The sequence below is a fragment of the Bubalus bubalis genome, chromosome 13 (genome assembly GCF_019923935.1).
Source record: "Bubalus bubalis isolate 160015118507 breed Murrah chromosome 13, NDDB_SH_1, whole genome shotgun sequence".
Classification (NCBI taxonomy): Eukaryota; Metazoa; Chordata; class Mammalia; order Artiodactyla; family Bovidae; genus Bubalus; species Bubalus bubalis.
Genome location: NC_059169.1, coordinates 45732215 through 45755488, shown reverse-complemented (window position 1 = coordinate 45755488; position 23274 = coordinate 45732215). Strand labels below are relative to the sequence as shown.

General features: G+C 37.1%; 1 protein-coding gene across 1 annotated transcript in view; it reads right to left on the bottom strand.

Moving 5' to 3' along the window:
• The window catches only part of KLHL1 (kelch like family member 1), a 273341-nt gene that overhangs the window by 32693 nt on the left and 217374 nt on the right, over positions 1-23274 (bottom strand). The window contains exon 6 of the mRNA XM_044926884.2: positions 21500-21662. Coding sequence (XP_044782819.1) covers positions 21500-21662 — 163 coding nt within the window. The remainder of the gene's footprint in view (positions 1-21499; positions 21663-23274) is intronic.

The following is a 23274-nucleotide window of genomic DNA, read 5'->3' as shown; positions in this document are numbered from 1 at the left end:
ATTTCTTTCTTCTTCTATTTATTATTCCCCATATTAATAAATGTAAGTTCTCTGAGGGTGGGTTCAATTTATTTTCTTTGATATGTCATCATAGCAAATATGTATTTGTAATTTTTAATGAATAAAGCAAAACACTCATTTCTAATTCTTGAGAAAGAATGATTTACAAATGATGCTTGTCAAAGAAAAGGCACCTGTTTAAGTTCCACTGAAATAAGATATTGACAAATTGCAGAGAAAAGTATCAATCATGTGTGTTAGGAACACAAAAGATGGAAAGGTTAATTTTAAATGAGTGGATTTTATAAGGGTTCAGGTAAACTTCCAAACTCATTCTATGAGGCCACCATCACCCTAATTCCAAAACCTGACAAAGATGTCACAAAAAAAGAAAACTACAGGCCAATATCACTGATGAACATAGATGCAAAAATCCTTAACAAAATTCTAGCAATCAGAATCAAACAACACATTAAAAAGATTATACACCATGACAAAGTGGGCTTTATCCCAGGGATGCAAGGATTCTTCAATATCCACAAATCAATCAAAGTAATACACCACATTAACAAATTGAAAAATAAAAGCCATATTATATTTCAATGGATGCAGAGAAAGCCTTTGACAAACTTCAACATCCATTTATGATAAAAACTCTCTAGAAAGCAGGAATAGAAGGAATATACCTCAACATAATAAAAGCTATATATGACAAACCCACAGCAAACATTATCCTCAATGGTGAAATATTGAAAGCATTTCCCCTAAAGTCAGGAACAAGACAAGAGTGCCCACTTTCACCACTACTATTCAACATAGTTTTGGAAGTTTTGGTCACAGCAATCAGAGAAGAAAAATAAATAAAAGGAATCCAAACTGGAAAAAAAGAAGTAAAACTCTCACTGTTTGCAGATGACACGATCCTCTACATAGAAAACCCTAAAGACTCCACCAGATGATTACCATGCTAAGTCGCTTCAGTTGTGTCCAACTCTGTGCGACCCCATAGATGGCAGCCCATGAGGCTTCCCCGTCCTGGGATTCTCCAGGCAAGAACACTGGAGTGGGTTGCCATTTCCTTCTCCAATGCATGAAAGTGAAAAGTGAAAGTGAAGTTGCTCAGTTGTGTCCGACTCTAGCGACCCCATGGACTGCAGCCCATCAGGAACCTCCATCCATGAGATTTTCCAGGCAAAAGTACTTTAGTGGGGTGCCATTGCCTTCTCCGAGAAAATTGCTAGAGCTAATCAATGAATATAGTAAAGTTGTAGGATATAAAATTAACACACAGAAATCCCCTGCATTCCTATACACTAATAATGAGAAAATAGAAAGAGAAACTAAGGAAAAATTCCATTCACCATTGCAACGAAAAGAGTAAAATACTTAGGAATATATTGGAGAAGGCAATGGCACCCCACTCCAGTACTCTTGCTTGGAAAATCCACTGGACAGAGGAACCTGTTAGGCTGCAATCCATGGGGTCGCTAAGAGTCGGACACGACTGAGCGACTTCACTTTCACTTTTCACTTTCATGCATTGGAGAAGGAAATGGCAGCCCACTCCAGTGTTCTTGCCTGGAGAATCCCAGGGACTGGGGAGCCTGGTGGGCTGCCATCTATGGGGTCGCACAGAGTCGGACATGACTGAAGTGACTTAGCATACCATATCTACCTAAAGAAACGAAAGACCTATATATAGAAAAATATAAAACACTGGTGAAAGAAATCAAAGAGGACACTAATAGATGGAGAAATATACCATGTTCATGGATTAGAAGAATCAATATAGTGAAAATGAGGATACTACCCAAAGCAATCTATAGATTCAATGCAATCCCTATCAAGCTACCAACGGTATTTTCCACAGAGCTAGAACAAATAATTTCACAATTTGTATGGAAATACAAAAAAACTCACATAGCCAAAGCAATCTTGAGAAAGAAGAATGGCACTGGAGGAATCAATCTGCCTGACTTCAGGCTCAACTACAAAACCACAGTCATCGAGACAGTATGGTACTGGAACAAAGACAGAAATATAGATCAATGGAACAAAATAGAAAGCCCAGAGAGAAAGCCATGCACCTATGCACACCTTATCTTTGACAAAGGAGGCAAGAATATATAATGGAGAAAAGACAATCTCTTTAACAAGTGGTGCTGGGAAAATTGGTCAACCATTTGTAAAAGAATGAAACTAAAACACTTTCTAACACCATACACAAAAATAAATTCAAAATGGATTAAAGATCTAAATGTAAGACCAGAAACTATAAAACTCCTAGAGGAGAACATAGGCAAAATATTCTCCGACATACATCACAGCAGGATCCTCTATGATCCACCTCCCAGAATATTGGAAATAAAAGCAAAAATAAACAAATGGGACCTAATTAAAATTAAAAGCTTCTGCACAGCAAAGGAAACTATAAGCAAGGTGAAAACACAGCCTTCAGAATGGGAGAAATTAATAGCAAATGAAGCAACTGACAACAAATCTCAAAAATATACAAGCAACTGCTACAGCTCAATTTCAGAAAAATAAATGGCCCAATCAAAAAATGGGCCAAAGAACTAAATAGACATTTCTCCAAAGAAGACATACAGATGGCTAACAAACACATGAAGAGATGCTCAACATCACTCATTATTAGAGAAATGCAAATCAAAACCACAATGAGGTACCATTTCATGCCAGTCAGAATGCTGCTATCCAAAAGTCTATAAGTAATAAATGCTGGAGAGGATGTGGATAAAAGGGAACCCTCTTACATTGTTGGTGGGAATGCAAACTAGTACAGCCACTATGGAGAACAGTGTGGAGATTCCTTAAAAAACTGGAAATAGAACTGTCATATGACCCAGAAATCCCACTTCTGGGCATACACACCAAAGAAACCAGAATTGAAAGAGACACGTGTACCCCAATGTTCATTGCAGCACTGTTTATAATAGCCAGGACATGGAAGCAACCTAGATGTCCATCAGCAGATGAATGGATAAGAAAGCAGTGGTACATATACACAATGGAGTATTACTCAGCCATTAAAAAGAATACACTTGAATCAGTTCTAATGAGGTGGATGAAACTGAAGCCTATTATACAGAGTGAAGTAAGCCAGGAAGAAAAACACTAATAAAGTATGCTGCTGCTACTGCTGCTAAGTTACTTCAGTCGTGTCTGGCTCTGTGCGACCCCATAGATGGCAGCCCACCAGGCTCCATTGTCCCTGGGATTCTCCAGGCAAGAACACTGAAGTGGGTTGCCATTTCCTTCTACAATGCAGGAAAGTGAAAAGTGAAAGGAAAGTTGCTCAGTCCTAACTGAGTCTTCGTGACCCCATGAACTGCAGTCCACCAGGCTCCTCCATCCATGCGATTTTCCAGGCAAGAGTGCTGGAGTGGGGTACCATTGCCTTCTCCGCCAATACAGTATACTAACGCATATATATGGAATTTAGAGAGATGGTAACGATAACCCTGTATATGAGAGAGCAAAAGAGACACAGATGTATAGAACAGACTTTTGGACTCTGTGGGAGAGGGAGAGGGTGGAATGATTTGGGAGAATGGTATTGAAACCTGTACAATATCATATAAGAAACGAATCACCAGTCCAGTTTCTATGGAGGATACAGGATGCTTGGGGCTGGTGCATTGGGATGACCCAGAGGGATGGTACAGGGAGGGTGGTGGGAGAGGGGTTCAGGATGGGGAGCACGTGTACACCTGTAGCAGATTCATGTTGATGTATGGCAAAACCAATGCAAAAATGTAAAGTAATTAGCCTCCAATTAAAATAAATAAATTTTAAAAAATAAATACAAATTTAAAAATAAATAAAAGGGTTCATGGAAAAGGTGCAGATTAAATTAGTTCTTGGCTGATGGAGCTATTATAAATGATCTCGTTTAGGTTTTTTTTAGGTAAAGGTACATTTTAATATATTTTAATGATTTCTTAAACTATTGTTCTCAAGTACAAAAAACTGAATCCTATTAGTACCAATCTTGCCACATGGAACTTAATGCATAGAGAGATCTAGAGTTGTGACAGGCTATCAATCTAGAGAATTTCCAAAGGTATCCAATGACCAGATGAAAATCTGAGGAGAGAAACTAAGTGGACAGTGGACAGTCACAAATTATTAAGGAAAACATGGAAGGGAAGTTGAGGCAGAGAAATGAGTATTTGAAAAGGCAAAAGAGTGTGAACAATCAAGCAGTTCATTATGCCTGTGATGTAGGGTGTTTCTAAGGCAGATGTTTAAGAGTGAAGACTGGAAAAGGAAGGAGAGGTCCTTTTCATGAAACCACTGTATTTCAGATTGAGGAGTTTGGCAGTGGCTATGCTCAAATAAGGTACCAAGATGAACTGTCTTTAGACAGGCCAGACTTGAGACCCTTGCTACAGTGCTTGTAAAACAGGCTGGGACCTGGGATCCTTTCTTTACTGCAGTGCTTGCACCTGGATGAACAACACTTCCAGCAACAAAATACAAAGAAAGTATAATGGACTAAAAATAGCACGCCCAGTGGGGGCAAGGAGAAGGCAATGACACCCCACTCCAGTACTCTTGCCTGGAAAATCTCATGGACGGAGGAGCCTGGTAGGCTGAAGTCCATGGGGTCGCTAAGAGTCGGATACAACTGAGCATCTTCACTTTCACTTTTCACTTTCCTGCTTTGGAGAAGGAAATGGCAACCCATTCCAGTGTTCTTCCCTGGAGAATCCCAGGGACGGGGGAGCCTGGTGGGCTGCCGTCTATGGGGTTGCACAGAGTCGGACAGGACTGAAGCGACTAAGCAGCAGCAGCACTGGGTGCAAATCATTAAAAAAAAGATACAAAAAGACCAAAACCTAACAAAAACAAGATGTTGGGAACAAAAGCAAGGTACTGCACATGCACTCTGCTACAGCACCACCAGGAGTGGGCAGATCACCTATCTCTCCAACCCAATACCTGGACCCACCTCTACCCCATAGTAGGAAACATCTTGCCCCAACTCAGGGAGCAAGCAAGGAAATATCTAGTTTTTGATCCCTATTTCTGCAGCAAGAGCCCCAGTAAAGCCTTGCCTGAATTTATTGCCTGGCCTCTTATCAATTTCTATTGACTATGAAGCCAAGAACCATGATTAGTAACATTCTGTTCAATACATTTCAATTCTGAGCCATGGTTTATCAAGTAATCACTTTAGGCACTGGAATACATCTTAATCAGTCTACTTCTCTTATGAGATTCTAATAATTTTATAAATGATACTTCAGCCAGAGCGATTTTTATAAAGTTGAAATACAACCATATTCAGTTCAGTTCAGTTCAGTTGCTTAGTCATGTCTGACTCTTTGCGACCCCATGAATCGCAGCACGCCAGGCCTCCCTGTCCATCACCAACTCCCGGAGTTCACTCAGACTCACGTATATTGAGTCAGTGATGCCAACCAGCCATCTCATCCTCTGGCGTCCCCTTCTCCTCCTGCACCAATCCCTCCAGGCATCAGAGTCTTTTCCAATGAGTCAACTCTTCGCATGTGGTGGCCAAAGTACTGGAGTTTCAGCTTCAGCATTATTCCTTCCAAAGAAATTCCAGGGCTGATCTCCTTCAGAATGGACTGGTTGGATCTCCTTGCAGTACAAGGGACTCTCAAGAGTCTTCTCCAACACCACACTTCAAAAGCATCAATTCTTTGCCACTCAGCCTTCTTCACAGTCCAACTCTCACATCCATACATGACCACAGGAAAAACCATAGCCTTGACTAGATGGACCTTTGTTGGCAAAGTAATGCCTCTGCTTTTCAATATGCTATCTAGGTTGGTCATAACTTTCCTTTCAAGGAGTAAGTGTCTTTTAATTTCATGGCTGCAATCACCATCTGCAGTGACTTTGGAGCCCCAGAAAACAAAGTCGGACACTGTTTTCACTGTTTCCCCATCTCTTTCCCATGAAGTGATGGGACCAGATGCCATGATCTTCGTTTTCTGAATGTTGAGCTTTAAGCCAAATTTTTCACTCTCCACTTTCACTTTCATCAAGAGGCTTTTTAGTTCCTCTTCACTTTCTGCCATAAGGGTGGTGTCATCTGCATATCTGAGGTTATTGATATTTCTCCTGGCAATCTTGATCCCAACTTCTGTTTCTTCCAGTCCAGCGCTTCTCATGATGTACTCTGCATATAAGTTAAATAAGCAGGGTGACATATACAGCCTTGATGTACTCCTTTTCCTATTTGGAACCAGTCTATTGTACCATGTCCAGTTCTAACTGTTGCTTCCTGACCTGCATACAGATTTCTCAAGAGGCAGGTCAGGTGGTCTGGTATTCCATCTCTTTCAGAATTTTCCACAGTTTCTTGTGATCCACACAGTCAAAGGCTTTGGCATAGTCAATAAAGCAGAAATAGATGTTTTTCTGGAACTTTCTTGCTTTTTCCATGATCCAGAACATGCTGGCATTTGATCTCTCGTTCCTCTGCCTTTTCTAAAACCAGCTTGAAGATCTGGAAGTTCACAGTTTACCTACTGCTGAAGCCTGGCTTGGAGAATTTTAAGTGGTTCAGTGGTTAAGACTTTGCCTACTAATACAGAGGATACAGGTTCAATCCCCAGGTGAGGAGCTAAGAACCCCCCACACATGCCTCACAGCCAAAAATAACAGAATAAAAAGCAACCATATTACTGCTTTTTTAAAACATTTTATATTTTTACCATGGCCATATGGCTATATGACATGGAGGCTGCCATCATCTCCAATTTTGGGGGACCACTCTTTCGCATTATATTCCAGCCAAACCTAAAATTTTCTTCTTTTGTCTGCATTTCACACTCAGGAACTGGACACAGCTTGTTCCTTCTCATTGCAATACTTCCTAATTTTCTGCCAATCTGATAAGTCACTCACATCCCAGTTTAGAAGTTATTTCTTCCAGAGGCAATTCAAAAACCTCCTAAACCTATTAACACCCCTCAATAAGACCAAGAAAACAAGCTGTTTTTTTACATGTGTTAATCTAAGATAATACAATTTTAATACAAACTGATTATAATACGGAGAATGAATCTGACTCCATATTAAATCTGTTTATTTTACTTTAACTTTTGCATCCTTTGGCTTTTGCTTTAAGTTCAGAGTGTTACCCACAGCCTGAAATATACCGGATACCCACTTTCAAGGCTCTGACCTTTAAGAGTATAACATTTTCCTGTTAGGTAGGAAGTTAAGCATGAGCAAAAAGGGGTGGATTAGATGAAAGTGAAAGTGGAGAGTGAAAAAGTTGGCTTAAAGTTCAACATTCAGAAAATGAAGATCATGGCATTTGGTCCCATCACTTCATGGGAAATACATGGGAAAACAGTGGAAACAGTGTCAGACTTTATTTTTCTGGGCTCCAAAATCACTACAGATGGTGACTGCAGCCATGAAATTAAAAGACGCTTAATCCTTGGAAAGAAAGTTATGACCAACCTAGATAGCATATTGAAAAGCAGAGACATTACTTTGCCAACAAAGGTCCATCTAGTCAAGGCTATGGTTTTTCCTGTGGTCGTGTATGGATGTAAGAGTTGGACTGTGAAGAAGACTGAGCACCGAAGAATTGATGCTTTTGAAGTGTGGTGTTGGAGAAGACTCTTGAGAATCCCTTGGACTGCAAGGAGATCCAACCAGTCCATTCTGAAGGAGATCAGCCGTGGGATTTCTTTGGAGGGAATGATGCTAAAGCTGAAACTCCAGTACTTTGGCCACCTCACGCGAAGAGTTGACTCTTTGGAAAGGACTCTGATGCTGGGAGGGATTGGGGGCAAGAGGAGAAGGGAGCGACAGAGGATGAGATGGCTGGATGGCATCACTGACTTGATGGACGTGAGTCTGAGTGAACTCTGGGAATTGGTGATGGACAGGGAGGCCTGGCGTGCTGTGATTCATGGGGTCGCAAAGAGTCGGACATGACTGAGCAACTGATCTGATCTGATCTGATCTAGCTGAAAAGGATGCAAGCTGATATCGAAATCCTATCCCAAACATGTCCAGGAGAGCTCACAGATATGCTATAAAAATAACAACAGACTTTTCCAACTACTGGGCATGCGCCCTAGACACACTGTGGATACAAACTAACTACAGGGGCTTCTTCAAGTAACCATAGGCAGCTAGAAGCTGCTTAAGGATTCATAAATATTTTATACATACAGACATCTCTACACATGGACATAATGAAATGGCCAACACTGAAATCAGATTGAATATATCCTTTGCAGCCAAAGATGGAGAAGCTCTATACAGTCAGCAAAAACAAGACTGGGAGCTGACCGTGACTCAGATCGTGAACTCCTTATTGCCAAATTCAGACTGAAATTGAAGAAAGTAGGGAAAACCACTAGACCATTCAGGTATGAACCTAACTCAAATCCCTTATGATTATACAGTGGAAGTGAGATATAGATTTAACAGACTAGATTTGATAGAAAGAGTGCCTGATGAACTATGGACAGAGATTTGGGACATTGTACAGGTGACAGGGATCAAGAACATCCCCAAGAAAAAGAAAGGCAAAGAAAAAAAAAATGGCTCTCTGAGAAGGCTTTACAAATAGCTGTGAAAGAAGATAAGTGAAAGGCAAAGGAGAAAAGGAAAGACATACCCATTTGAATGCAGAGTTCCAAAGAATAGCAAGGAGAGATATGAAAGCCCTCCTCAGTGATCAGTGCAAAGAAATAGAGGAAAACAAAAGACTAGGAAAGACTAGAGATTTCTTCAAGAATATTAGAGATATCAAGGGAATATTTCATGCAAAGATGGGCTTAAAAAAGGACAGAAAAGGTCCCTGCTTCTGTAGGGACCTAACAGAAGCAGAAGATACTAAGAAGAGGTGGCAAGAATACACAGAAGATTTGTACAAAAAAGATCTTCACGACCCAGTTAATCATGATGGTGTGATCACTCACCTAGAGCCAGACCTGGAGTGTGAAGTCAAGTGGGACTTAGGAAGCATCATTACAAACAAAGCTAGTGGAGGTGATGGAATTCCAGTTGACCTATTTCAAATCATAAAAGATGATGCTGTGAAAGTGCTGCACTCAAAATGTGAGCAAATTTGGAAAACTCAGCAGTGGCCACAGGACTGGGAAGGTCAGTTTTCATTTCAATACCAAAGAAAGGCAATGACAAAGAATGCTCAAACTACAACACAATTTCACTCATCTCACTCGCTAGCAAAGTAATGCTTAAAATTCTCCAAGCCAGGCTTCAAGAGTATATGAACTGTGAACTTCCAGATGTTCAAACTGGTTTTAGAAAATGCAGAAGAACCAGAGATCAAATTGCCTACATCCACTGGAACATTGAAAAAGCATACAGTTTCAGAAAAACCTCTATTACTGCTTTATTGACTATGCCAACACCTTTGACTCTGTGGCTCACAATAAACTGTGGAACATTCTTAAAGAGATGGGAATACCAGACCACCTGACCTGCCTCTTGAGAAACCTGTATGCAGGTCAGAAGCAACAGTTAGAACTGGACATGGAACAACAGACTTGTTGAAAATAGGAAAAGGAGTACATCAAGGCTGTATATTGTCACCCTGCTTATTTAACTTACATGCAGAGTACATCATGAGGAACGTTGGGCTGGAAGAAACACAAGCTGGAATCAAGATTGCTAGGAGAAATATCAATAACCTCATATATGCAGATGACACTATGCTTATGGCAGAAAGTGAAGAAGCGGCTCTTGATGAAAGTGAAAGTGTTGAGTGAAAATGTTAGCTTAAAATTCAACATTCAGAAAACTAAGGCATCCGGACCCATCACTTCATAGCAAATAGATGGGGAAAAAGTGTAAACAGTGGCTGACTTTATTTTTGGGGGCTCCAAAATTATTGCAGATGATAATAACAGCTATGAAATTAAAAGATGCTTATTCCTTGGAAGGAAAGTCGTGACCAACTTAGACAGCATAATAAAAAGCAGAGACAATAATTTGCCAACAAAAGTCTGTCTCATCAAGGATATGGTTTTTCCAGTAGTCATGTATGGATGTGAGAGTTAAACTATAAAGAAAGCTGAGCACTGAAGAATTGATGGTTTTGAACTGGAGTTCTGGTGAAGACTCTTGAGAGTCCCTTGGACTCCAAGGAGGTCCAAGCAGTCCATCCTAAAAGAGATCAGTCCTGAGTGTTCATTGGAAGGATGATGCTGAAGTTGAAACTCCAATACTTTGGCCACCTGATGTGAAGAGCTAACTCATCTGAAAAACCCCTGATGCTTGGAAAAATTGAAGGCAGGAGGAGAAGGGGACAACAGAGGATGAGATGGTTGGATGGCATCACCGACTCAATGGAGATGAGTTTGAATAAACTCCTGGAGTTGTTGATGGAAAGGAGGCCTGGCATTCTGTGGTCCATTGGGTCACGAAGAGTCAGACACGACTAAACGACTGAACTGAACTGAACTGAACATACATCTGATTATAGAAGACTGAATTATGGAAGACATGTGCAACAGAGCCTGCTTTTATGTAACTTGCAACTGTCAATCAGCCTTAAGTATATGCCAATTTTCATTCCCTTTCCTGATTGGTAGTGAGTAGAAGCCCTATTTTGAACAGAGCACAACCAAGAGGAGGAGACAGGAAGTAAAAAAGAAAGTCAAGCAGTCATCAGAACTCATTCAGGGTTGCCCCACTCCCATGTCTTGGAAGATCTGTCTACTTGAGCTGTAACTGAGCTGTAACTTGTCTCTTGCTTTAAACTTTAGTCCTTTGTTCCAAATCTTTGCTGTGATGAGGCAAGAATAGAGGAAGATAAATAAACTGAGTTGACATTTCCATTCATGTAGAGATAAAAAGTTGCAGAACAGATAATAACATTTGACTTGGAAGTTTATAGGAACATAGTGGTTTGACATCCATGGACAGCTGCAGGAAAAAAGCATGTCAACACTAAGAATTTTGAAACAACCAAACTTACCCCTCCTTCACTTTGCCTTTAAAACTATCTTGCTGAAATCCATCAGGGAATTCAAGGCTTTGGGCTTAGAATGAGCCACCTATCCCCTTGCACAGCCCTGCATTAAACATTTCTCTCCTCCAAACTCCAATGTTTTGATTTGGCTTCATTGTGCCTTGAGCACATGAACTTGTGCTTTGTAACATGTATATAGTACAAAGTTTCTGACTCATTGTGCTCCTCTTCATTAGAGAAGAACTTCATACCCTTTCTCTCTGATTGTGTATTTCTGCCTAGCTTCTGACTTAAACAAATTGCTTTTCTGTATGCTCTCCTACACACTGTGCTGTGTCTCTAATAATAAACTTTGTACCTTTTTTTTTTTTTTTTTTTTTTTTTTACAATTTTTGCCTCTTTGAAACATTCTTGCTTTCAAACCAGGGAAAGATCCAGGGCCACTTTACTTCTAGCCTCTAGCCCCTGGTGGTCTAGTGGTTAATATTCCTGGTTTTCATCCAAGCTACCTAGGTCCAATCTCTAGGCAGGGAAACAATCTCTATCTTCAGGAGCACTCACTGTTCTACTTCCAAGATCTCAAGGACCACACAAAAACACAAATAATTAATTCCTGTGTAGTTGATTTAAAAGGGAGGAAATTGGATAAACAGTTATTATAATTATAATAAAATGTAAAATTTTATGAAAAGGTTATTCGCTAAGTATTTTATTTATTAACAATTTTATCCCATTTATTCCTATTTAAGTTTGGATATATAATAACACACACACACACACACACACACACACATAGACAGGTAGAGATAGGTAGATAGATGAGAAGACACACATACACACACACAAAGCACACAGATGTCATTTTAATGTTTTAAGCCCACTTGAGTTTTCTTGCTTGGAGAATCCCATGGACAGAGGTGCCTTGTGGGCTACACAGTCTATGGGGTTGCAAAGAGTCAGACACACTCATCGACTAACACTAGATCCTGACCACTAGAATAAGATAAATAATGTATTAAACTTTAAAATGACATCTGTGTGTTTTGTGTGTGCATATGTGTGTCTTCTGCTCAAAGAAAAAAGTAACAAATGAATAATATAATGAAGTGCAGATATTCTCATCTCAAGCAAAGTTGCTGTGAGATACCTATTTTCTGAAGGATACAAGAAATGAATCTATTATCATTGATGTAAGTGGTAAGAAAGTCACTAAATGTGCTCTCAAAAAAATTTATAATATATAGATTTGGAAATATAAGATATTTTTAAGAAAAACAATAAGAAAACATACCTAATTGAAATAAGATGAATATGAGTCCAGAAACAGAGATATCAAAAGGTATCACATAAGGAAAATTAAAATGAAAAAAAAAATGTGTCTGCATTGGCAACAGTAAAATTCACAAAATGGCAAAAATTAAATATGAAATATAGAATCATTTTCCCAAGTTAAGTGGAAAAGAAATAAAATCACTGGGAAAGAAATGTGCTTATGGAAAAGAAATCAGTGCTCAAAACTACACATAACCATTAACATAAATACATACTAAAATATATATCCCAAAACCAAAGGACTAGAATAATGGAAAAAGAATAAAACAAACAAAAACTAATCCTCAGTAGATAAAACCTTCCTCAGTCAAATAAAGACATGATTGAGATTATTCAAATGAATTTCCAAATACCAAGTTAAAAGAATGAAAGGCAGCTATCAGGTTGTACCCTGGTAAACATTTTAAAATGGAATATATGGCAAAACCAATACAATATTGTAAAGTTAAAAAATAAAATAAAATATATATATATAAAATTAAAAAAAAATAAAATTGGAGAAGAATATGACAGAAGGTAAACTACTATCTCTCAGCCCCACATTCTCTATTCTGTACTCTGCTTTTTGATGTAGGGACTGAAACTTAGTGAACCACTTTTCTGTCTTGCCACCTGGTTCCTTCCCTCTTTTAGATGTGACAATGAACAGGTGCTAGAGGGAGATTGAAAGGTGCTAGAAGAGGAAGGGTCTTGCTCCTTTTTGCTTGTTTCCCAGTCCTGTGAGTGTCGCCCCATCTTTCTTTTTGCATCTAGTTTCATTCAATTGCCATTTTTAAAAACTTAATATCAGCCTTATTGAGACTCAGAACTATCAGTAGCAGCAGACTGGCACCACCACCTCCTCAGAACTCCAGATCAGAGGCCAAGGAACCCCTCTTTCACATCAGAGATACCAGCTCTAGCTGAGCAGGGATCTAATCACAAATGTCTGGATTTCAGCTGCACAAGTTTTTCTAAATTTGATTTTCTAAATCTTAATTTAAGAAAATGTCTTAATTTAAGAAATTATCAGAAATTCATCTCTGATTTTCTAAATCTTAATAATTACAATCCCCTCTTAATTTTCCAATACTAGGGACAATAGCTGTTTCCTTTAGTTGATACAGTACGGTATAGTGTTCTTTGAAAGAAAGTGAAGTCGCTTAGTCGTGTTCAACTTTTTGTGACCCCATGGGCTGTAGCCTACCAGGCTTCTCCGTCTGTGGGATTTTCCAGGCAAGAGTACCAGAGTGGGTTGTCATTTCCTTCTCCAGGGTATCTTCCTGATCCAGAGATCAAACCCAGGTCTCCTGCATTACAGGCAGACGCCTTACCCTCTGAGCTACCAGGAAAGCCCATAGTGTTCTTTAGTTAATTTTTATATCTACTTAACAAATACTTATATTAGATTATCTTTATGTAGAATAACTGATAAGTGACTATTGTAGTTTCTGTCACTTGACTGTACCTTAACTGATAGAAAAAAATCTCTGTAAGAATGCAAGTTTGAAATTTAAAAACACATTAAAGGTGAAAAACTTCTGGACTTATCACACATCTAGCTAATAATAATAAAAAAAAATTGCAGCAGATTAGTAATCACTGTTTAACGATACATGGCTTTGACATTAAACTAGTCAAACCAATTTACAACAAATGGGTGAAGACATAGGAAAGTTTAATATACATATAAGGTCTAATAAATTATATAATCAACATATCCCTCCTAGAAAATAGTAGTAGTAGTAATATACTACTAATAATAAAGTAAGATGCATTTACCTAGAAGTAATTTCTAGAACACATGAAGAACTCTACAAAGCAAAATGAAAGAAAAAATAAAGAAAGTCCTCCCATGGAAACAGGAAAAACACTTAAGCATATATTTTAGTCAAAAACAAAACAAAACAGATAAGTTCATAAAAAAGTGTTCAATCTTAGTCATTAATTGAATATTATCCACTAGAATAGAATAAACCATATAAAATTTATTAAACACAAGTGTGCTGGATAACCTAGCAATTGCTGTTCTGTGTCCAAACCCAGCTAAATTGTATATGCATGCTCACAAAGGACATATATATTTGAAGATGCTCACAGCAGCACTATCATTAATAAGCAAGAAGTGGAAACTATTAAAATGACAATTTTGTTATGCTAAGGCAAAACAAACTACAATACAATTATTAATACTATTTTGTGAAATTCTGAATTTCAAGACAAAATAAATAAAATTAAGCACATGCTAGCAAGTTAATGCTCAAAATCCTGTAAGCTAGGCTTCAGCAGTATGTGAACCTAGAGCTGCAGATGTACAAGCTGGATTTAAAAAAGGCAGAAGAACTGGAAATCAAATTGCCAACATCCATTGGATCATAGAAAAAGCGAAGAAATTACAGAAAAAAACATCTATTTCTGCTTCATTTACTATATGAAATTCTTTGTGTGGATCACAACAAACTGGAGAATTTTTAAAGAGATGGGAATATCAAGCCAACTTACTTGCCTCCTGAGAAACTTGTATTCAGGACAAGAAATAGTTAGAACTGGACATGGAACAACAAATTGGTTCAAAATTGAAAAAGGAGTGCATCAGAGCTGTATATTGTCACCCTGCTTATTTACCTTCTGTGCAGAGCACATCATGTGAAATGCTGGGCTGGATGAATCACTACCTGGAATCAAGATTGCTGGGATAAACATCAACAGCCTCAGTTATGCAGATGATACCATTCTAATGGCAGAAAGCAAAGAGGAACTAAAGAGCCTCTTGAAGAGGGTGTTAGAGGAGAGTTTAAGAGCTGCCTTAAAACTCAACATTCAAAAAACTAAGATCATGGCATCTAGTCCCTGTACTTCATGACAAATAGTTGGGTAAAAAGTGGAAATAGTGCCAGATTTTATTTTCTTGGGCTCCAAGAAAATAACTGTGGATAGTGGCTGCAGCCATGAAATTAAAAGCTGTTTGCTTCTTGGAAGAAAAGTTATGACAAATATAGACATATTTATCTTATCAAAGCAAAGACATTACTTTGCTGACAGAGGTCTGTAGAGTCAAAGCTATGGTTTTCCAGCAGTCATGTATGGATGTGACAGTTGGACCATAAAGAAAGCTGAGACCATAGAGAAAAATTGTGGTGCTCAAGAAGACTCTTGAGAGTCCCCTGGACAGTAAAGAGATCAGACCAGTCAATTTAAAAGAAAATCAACCCTAAATATTCATTGGAAGGACTAATGCTGAAGCTTAAACTCCAATACTTTGGCCACCTGATGCAAAGAGCTGACTCATTGGAAAAGACTATTTCTAGGAAAGATTGAGGGCAATAGGAGAAGGGGATGACTGAGGATGAGGTGTTTGGATGGCATCACAGACTCAATGGACATGAATTTGAGCAAACTCCAGGAGCCAATAAAGGATAGAGAAGCCTGGTGTCTGAGTCCATGGGGTCTCAATGAGTGAGACAGAAACTGAACAACAACAAGCCAAGTTCAAATTAATGAATAAGAAAACAAGAGGAAAAACAAGTAGAGCTTCATTCTATGCACATATTTGATTAAAAAGAGAAACAAAAACAGAATAATGACACTGAGAAAACCTAAGACAAAATGAATAATAATGTTAACTCCTAAATATAAGAAACTAGGAAGATAATAACAGTACAAAAGTAGATATAACAACACACAATCAATTACTTTATTAGTCGTAGGATTGGAAGTAATATAAAACTGCTTTCTTTTAAATATTAGAATCTCAGTAAAATATAACTTTTAAATGGAATATATATATATATATTTTCTATCATTTCTCATGCTCAAATATTTATACTTCTCATGTTTGTAGAAACATAACAGATACATTATAGTAAGCCTCTCAATCTATAAGAAAAGCTCCATATCATATGGAAAATGTTAGGAAATTGATTCTCAAAACCATTAGTCCATGTAGACCAAACAGATAAAAAATAGACTATAGAATGCAGCAAAATATTAAATGAATAATTAAAAAAGGATGAGTTGGTTTTATTCTGTGTATATAATAATGATTTACAGTCATGGTATTTATTTACATTACCATATAATAGAAAAAAATAATAAAACATAATTTTATACATTTTAAGAAAATTTAATAAAACATCATACCAAATATGATTTTTTAAGTAAAATTTCCATTAATGAAATTATAGACAATAATAAGATCTGGTCCTTAAAATCACTTGGTATAAGTATCCTAAATAACAATTAATGTCACACAAACAGCAAAGTATTAAAGTTTTCCCAATTAAAAGACAGTTGAGGTTGTCTGATATTAATATTTATGTTGTTATTCTAAAAATAAAAGGAATTCATTAAAAAGAAGACAAGCATACATATTAAGAAATAAAAAATTTCATTTGCATTCAGTTTACCATGTTTATCTTCCTAGAAAATCTATTATAAATTGAAAAATATATATATTTTGAAAATATATATAAGTTGAAAAATAATATAACTGACATGTGCATTTTAGTAAGGTGGTTACTATAAACATAAATACTTAAACTTTCTTCTCTACTGCACTATTAAATGCATAATTAATACATACTAATATGTAAACCAAAATATAATATCTGCAATGTTCAAAAATACAAACAAATGTGAATAAAGCTCAGAAAGCATAATATTAAACCTATACTCAAATTAAAACTGCTAAGCTACATTGGGGCTTCCCAGGTGGAACACTGGTAAAGAATCCACCTATCAATGCAGGAGATGCAAGAGAGGTGAATTCTATCCCTGGATTGGGAAGATTCCTTGAAGTAGGAAATGACAACCCACTCCAGTATTCTTGTCTGGAAAATTCCATTGACAGAAGAGTCTGGCAGGCTACAGCCCATGGGATCACAAAGAGTAAGACAAAGCTGAGTGGCAGAGCATAAACCCATGCACAAAATAAATAGAGACTAATTTTAAGATATAAAAGTAAGGTTGTATTATCAAATGAAAAATTTCAAATGTATAGATCTAACATTTTCTCTAAGTACTCTGGAAATATTTATTTCTAGGCAAATTCCTTAATGGATTCTCAGGAAGTATATATGACAGTAAGAATTTACTTTTATTTTTTTTTTAATTTTATTTTATTTTTAAACTTTACATAATTGTATTAGTTTTGCCAAATATCAAGAATTTACTTTTAAAATGTTAGTTGATCAGTCATGTCTGGCTCTGTGACCTCATGGACTCTAGCCCATCAGACTCCTCTGTGCATGGAATTCTCCAGGCAAGAATATTGGAGTGGGCAGCCATTCTCTTCTCCAGAGAATCTTCCCACTCCAGAGATCAAACATGAGTCTCCTGCATTGCAGTCATGTTCTTTACCATTTTTACCAATAGATCTTTACCATTGCAAGCAGATTCTTTACCAGGAAGTCCTAATTTTAAGTGCACAATAAACCTAAATGAAAACTGAATCCTAAGCCTGAGGAAATCACAGATTGATAAATATATAAATATGAAATTTGAGAGTCCAAAATATATGCAATTAAAATCATAAATGGACATAATATGTTAATATTGATGAAAGTAGTTCTGTAATACATATACACACATCTGATGAAATAGAATGAGCAGTTTACTCAAACTTAGCCTCACACTAATAAAAACATTTTGCTTTTAAAACAATTATTTTTCAAAGCAAATCATGATAATAAGTTATCAGTCAGGATGCAAGACATTTTTTGCATGATACTATTGAAAAAGCATTTTGGTGACTCCTAGGAAAGACAGGGCTCCCCAGGTGGTGCTAGTGCTAAAGAACTGTCCTGCCACTGCAAGAGACATAAGAGATATCAGTTCGATCCCTGGGTAGGGAAGATACCCTGGAGAAGGGAATGGTAGCCCACTCCAGTATTTTTGCCTAGAGAATTGCATGGACAGAGGAGCCTGGTGGGCTACAGTCCTTGGGGTCACAAAGAGTTGGACATGACTGAAGCGACAGCATGTATGCATGCACCAGGGACAAAGTTTAAATTAAAATATCATGTATGAAATGAGTTGCCAGTCCAGGTTCGATGCACGATGCTGGATGCTTGGGGCTGGTGCACTGGGACGACCCAGAGGGATGGTATGGGGAGGGAGGAGGGAAGAGGGTTCAGGATGGGGAACACATGTATACCTGTGGCGGATTCATTTTGATAGTTGGCAAAACTAATACAATTATGTAAAGTTTAAAAATAAAAAAAAATAGTCCTTTGAAGCTAGAAAACATTTCAGTCCCACTTGTCTTGCACTTCACTTTGTAGAAATTCTTCCTAAGGGTACAGTTAGGAAGGTGCCCAAAAGTTTATATCTAATGGTATTCAGTGTATATTTTCATGTATAATATCTAAATTTGGGGGATTGTTTTAGACACAAATCACTGTAGATATGTGTTTTAGATATATTTAGATATTTTGGATCAGAGAAAGCAGTGACAACCTACTCCAGTACTCTTGCCTGGCAAATCCCATGGAGAGAGGAACCTGGTAGACTGCAGTCCATGGTATCACTAGGAGTCGGACACGACTTCACTTTCACTTTCACTTTTCACTTTCATGCATTAGAGAAGGAAATGGCAACCCACTCCAGTATTCTTGCCTGGAGGATGCCAGGGTCGAGGGAGCCTGTTGGGCTGCCGACTATGGGGTTGCACAGAGTCGGACACAATTGAAGCGACTTAGCAGCAGCAGCAGCAGCAGATATTTTGGATATTAAAAGTCAGAGACTAGTGTAAATAATTTGTAAACAGAAAACTCAATTAAAGACAACTGAGAGATCGAAATGGGGAACTCTTACACCCTATGATAATAGCAGAGCCCAACAGGAAGAAAGGCTTCCCATAGCAGGAGATGCAAGAGATACGTGTTCCATCCCTGGGTTAGGAAGATGCCCTGAAGTAGGAAATGGGCAACCAGATCCATTATTCTTGCCTGGAGAATCCCATGAACAGAGAAGCCTGGCAAGCTACAGTCCATGGCGTCACAAAGAGTTAGACATGACTCAATACACACACAACAGAAAGAATCTTCTTTTTCATGAAAACAACTAAGCCAGGGAAAAAAACACTCTGTGTTTACTCTAACCTTCTCAACTTCCTTTTTCTCTATAAAATCTTTCTCTTCCTCTTACACTTTGGGACATGCATATACTCATCATTATTGTAGATCCAAAATTGCAATTCTGTGCTAATTCTGAATAAACCTGCCTTTGCTGCAGTCATATTTGGCAGTCTGCTTATTTCAGATCAGTACTAGTTACTTAAATTTATAGTGTTAGCTTACATTTATCACGTTTTGTGTGTTTTTGTGGGAATTTTTTGGCATAAAATAAATTACTGTATAGCCATTAAAATGTGAATTTCCTAGAGTTTTTAAAGCCAAAGAATGCATGTATGTGCAATTTAGCTGAAGGAAGCAGTTTATTTATATTTTAACAGTGGGATATAATAATAACTTCATAGATACTTACACATATTTAGGAAAAATTTGTCAAAGGTAATTAAATTCTCAAAAGTTATTACTTAATTGGATGTGTAAATTCTTTCAACACTTATTCAGTAAATAGATTGAATGTGCATTATGCCTAAGGATACAATAAGGAATGTTGTAGACAGATACCAAGATTTATTGACCATGTATACCTAGTAAAAATAGATAACAATAGCATATGTAATTTAATGAACTGCAAACAATTTGGGATAGTGTCCAGGGTGGTCTATTTTAAATAAGAGTAAGAGTAAATAACTGTCTATTTGGACAGATTTTGAGATTAAATTTGAGCAATGATAAAAGGCCAAGCATGTGAAGATTGTAAGGAATAGCATTTAGGCAAAAAAAAAAAAAAAAAAAAAAAAAAAAGTACACTCAAAGGGATTGAGTGGGATTAGAGTTGCTGTATTTGAAGCAAAGATGAAAGGGCAATTTGGCTGATGTATTGAGGAAAAAATGTAGAGTAGGCAGAAACAAGATCCAGTGGATGACTTTAGGTAGAGATAGGCATTGTATTCTAATTTTAAGACGTTCTTGAAGAGAACTGATATGTTATTTGTATTTCTAAAGCAGCTCTGGCTGCATTAGCAAATGGACTTTAGGGGGAAGAGAAGGAAGGAGACTGGAAACTTCTGCTGTAGTCCCTGCCAGAGGTGTTATCTTTGTTTAGGGCAGAGTTTCTCAGATAGTGAGAGGGAGTGTATTTTGCCACCCCGGAGGATATATTAGGCAATATTTGGAGACTTCTTTTGGTTATCACATTGGGCAGGTTGGGTACAGCTGGTATCTAGTGGATAGAAGCCAGTCTACTGCTAAACATTGTAATGCACAGGGCCGAGCCTCATAGCCAACAAAGAACTATCTGACTCAAAATATCAACAGTGTTGAGTTTTAAAATCCCTGACTTAGTGTGATAGGAATGGAAAAGGAGAAAAGTAGAGAGATTGATACAATCAGGTAAAAAACATTAAGAACCAAACTTTTGGTAGTCTTTCAAAAGTCTCCTTAGACTATTTCACCAGAAATGGTAAAATATGCAGTTGACATAATTTTCATGAAATATATTTAATACTTTTAAACAAGCAATTAAGATTAAGAAATTTGAGGATTTTTGTTGTTTTTTGTTTTGTTTTGTTTTCAAGTTTTTTTTTGGCTATTCTTCTTAATTTTTATTTTATGTTGGAGTTTAATCCCTGGGTCAGGAAGATCCCATAGAGAAGGAAATGGCAATCCACTTCATTATTCTTTCCTGGGAAATCCCATGGACAGAGGAGCTTGGTGGGCTACAGTCCATGGTGTCTCAAAAGAGTCAGACACAATTTAGCGACTACATAACAACAATAGTTAGCAATATTAGTTTCAGGTATGCAAGAAAGTGATTAACTTATGGACATACATGTATCTTCTTTTTCAAGTTCTTTTCTCATTTAGATTATTACAGAGTATTGAGTAAAATTCCCTGTTCTATATATTTTTGGGGTTTTGGGGGGCTTTTGGTCATTTTTGTTATTTTTGTTTGGTTTTATTTTACAAGAAGTGATAATCGGAAAAATACACACTCTTGAACTGTCAATAATCCATGAAGACTAAACTTAAAAAAAATCAAAACCTAAATTTTTAAAAAAGTTTTTTTAAAGCAGTTTGCTAAATGTTGTTTTAAAAGAACATTCACTCAAAATCTTTTTGCAGATTAAAAAAAAAAAAAAAGTCTACTCACTTGCCATTCAATGCTGCCACCCCAACTGTGCTTCGGGCAATTGACATGCTAGCTACAAATGTCCACTGCTGACTCTGAGGATCCCACCTCTCCACTGTGTTCAGATAACTCCAGCCATCATGGCCTCCCACAGCATAGATAGGGCCTTCCAGTACTGTCACACCTGCAATAAAGGAGAGAGAAAAAGTAAATGAATCATGACACAGTGAGGTTCTCAAATCAAATTAACAACAAAAGCTGTTTTTCAGCTGTTATGTCATTCAGAATGGCCTCTATCAGCTAACAAATGATTTCACTGAGGTCATAACTAATCACTATTAATTGAACCATTTCATTCACATGAAAACATAAAGGAATCCATCAAAATATTATGACCTAGATGCTTTATGAAGGAAAATATATTTTCTTATTTATGATCATATGAAGGTTCAAAATCTAAAAGTCAGAGATGATGTATCTTATGCCTCTACTTTTGAAGACTGTTTGTACACTGCAATTTAAAGTACTTTTATTTACATTCAGCAAAACTGCATTAAGCAGTGTAATATAATTAGTTTGATTTTCAGGTTAGGGGTCTCTAAGTTTTGGCTCCCTGTCAAGACATAATAAATGTATCTAAAGCTTAGAGAATACAATGCCTCTTTTCCTATAAGCTGAAATTATTAAACACAAGCAATTAAATTATTTATGAGTCATCAATAGATGATATATACAACTTTTACACACTGTTTTTTTCCTGTTAATTCACTTCTATATTAGATGAATTTTCTTAAATGTTAAACAATCACTAAGTATTTAAATATTGTGTTTATATTTACTGAAGTGGTCTCATTATCTATTAGGGGAATTCTGGTGAATTTTCCACAAGTTCAAAGCGGAATGTCTGATTGTTAAGAACTCTGAAGTAACTGTGATTCTTACCCTATTTCCTAGCTGACAAGTTAAACTGCCACAAAAGTATGTATATTGAGAGAAGACACAAGGCTCCTGGGTCATAGAAGAAAGATAGTTATTACCATAACAGTGGCAATAGTCAGAGTATCAACACTTATTTTTTTTTTTTTTTATCAGTTCTCCAAGCCCCAATTTCCCAGTCTTGGTTATGCCAAGAGGACTTTAACATCTCCTTCATGTTGACCAGACTTGAGACAGGATTCTCCTGCCTCTAGAACCCTGATCTCACTTTCCTTAAAACACTTACTTTAAACAACTTGTAATTGCAAATTGCAAGTTTTCTGTCCCTTTGAGAAGTTAGTCTTTTAAAAAGCCTATTGCCAGTGTTACAGCTGCATACTTTCTTTTCGCAAGAACCTAGGAATATAATCAGCAAGAAAGATAGTGTTTTTATCTCCCAGTTTCTGTGCAAGAGTAAGAGCTTAACTTCAACTGACAACTTGCTTCAAGTTGTAAGTCTACCTCTTGTTTGGAAGATAGGAAATGCAATTTACCTTTGTTTAAATAAGGCCAATTTGCAAACATAGACTACTTATGATCCACCCATGCATTACAGCTTTCAGAAACTCCCTCCACTCCCTTTTGTTTTAGGCCAATTCTGGCCTCTTTTCCTTATTGCAATAGTATTGAATAAAGTCTTCCTTGTTTGTTTATCTATTACATCTTTTTTTTTTTTTTTTTTGCTTTGACAATAGTTAGATGAAATCTGTACATTCAATGGGTTGTAAGTTAATTTGAAGTTGGAAGCAAAGTAATATACAACGGACAACAAACTTATATACCCATTGCTCCAGAAGGAGACATTCTCTTCATGCTTTTAA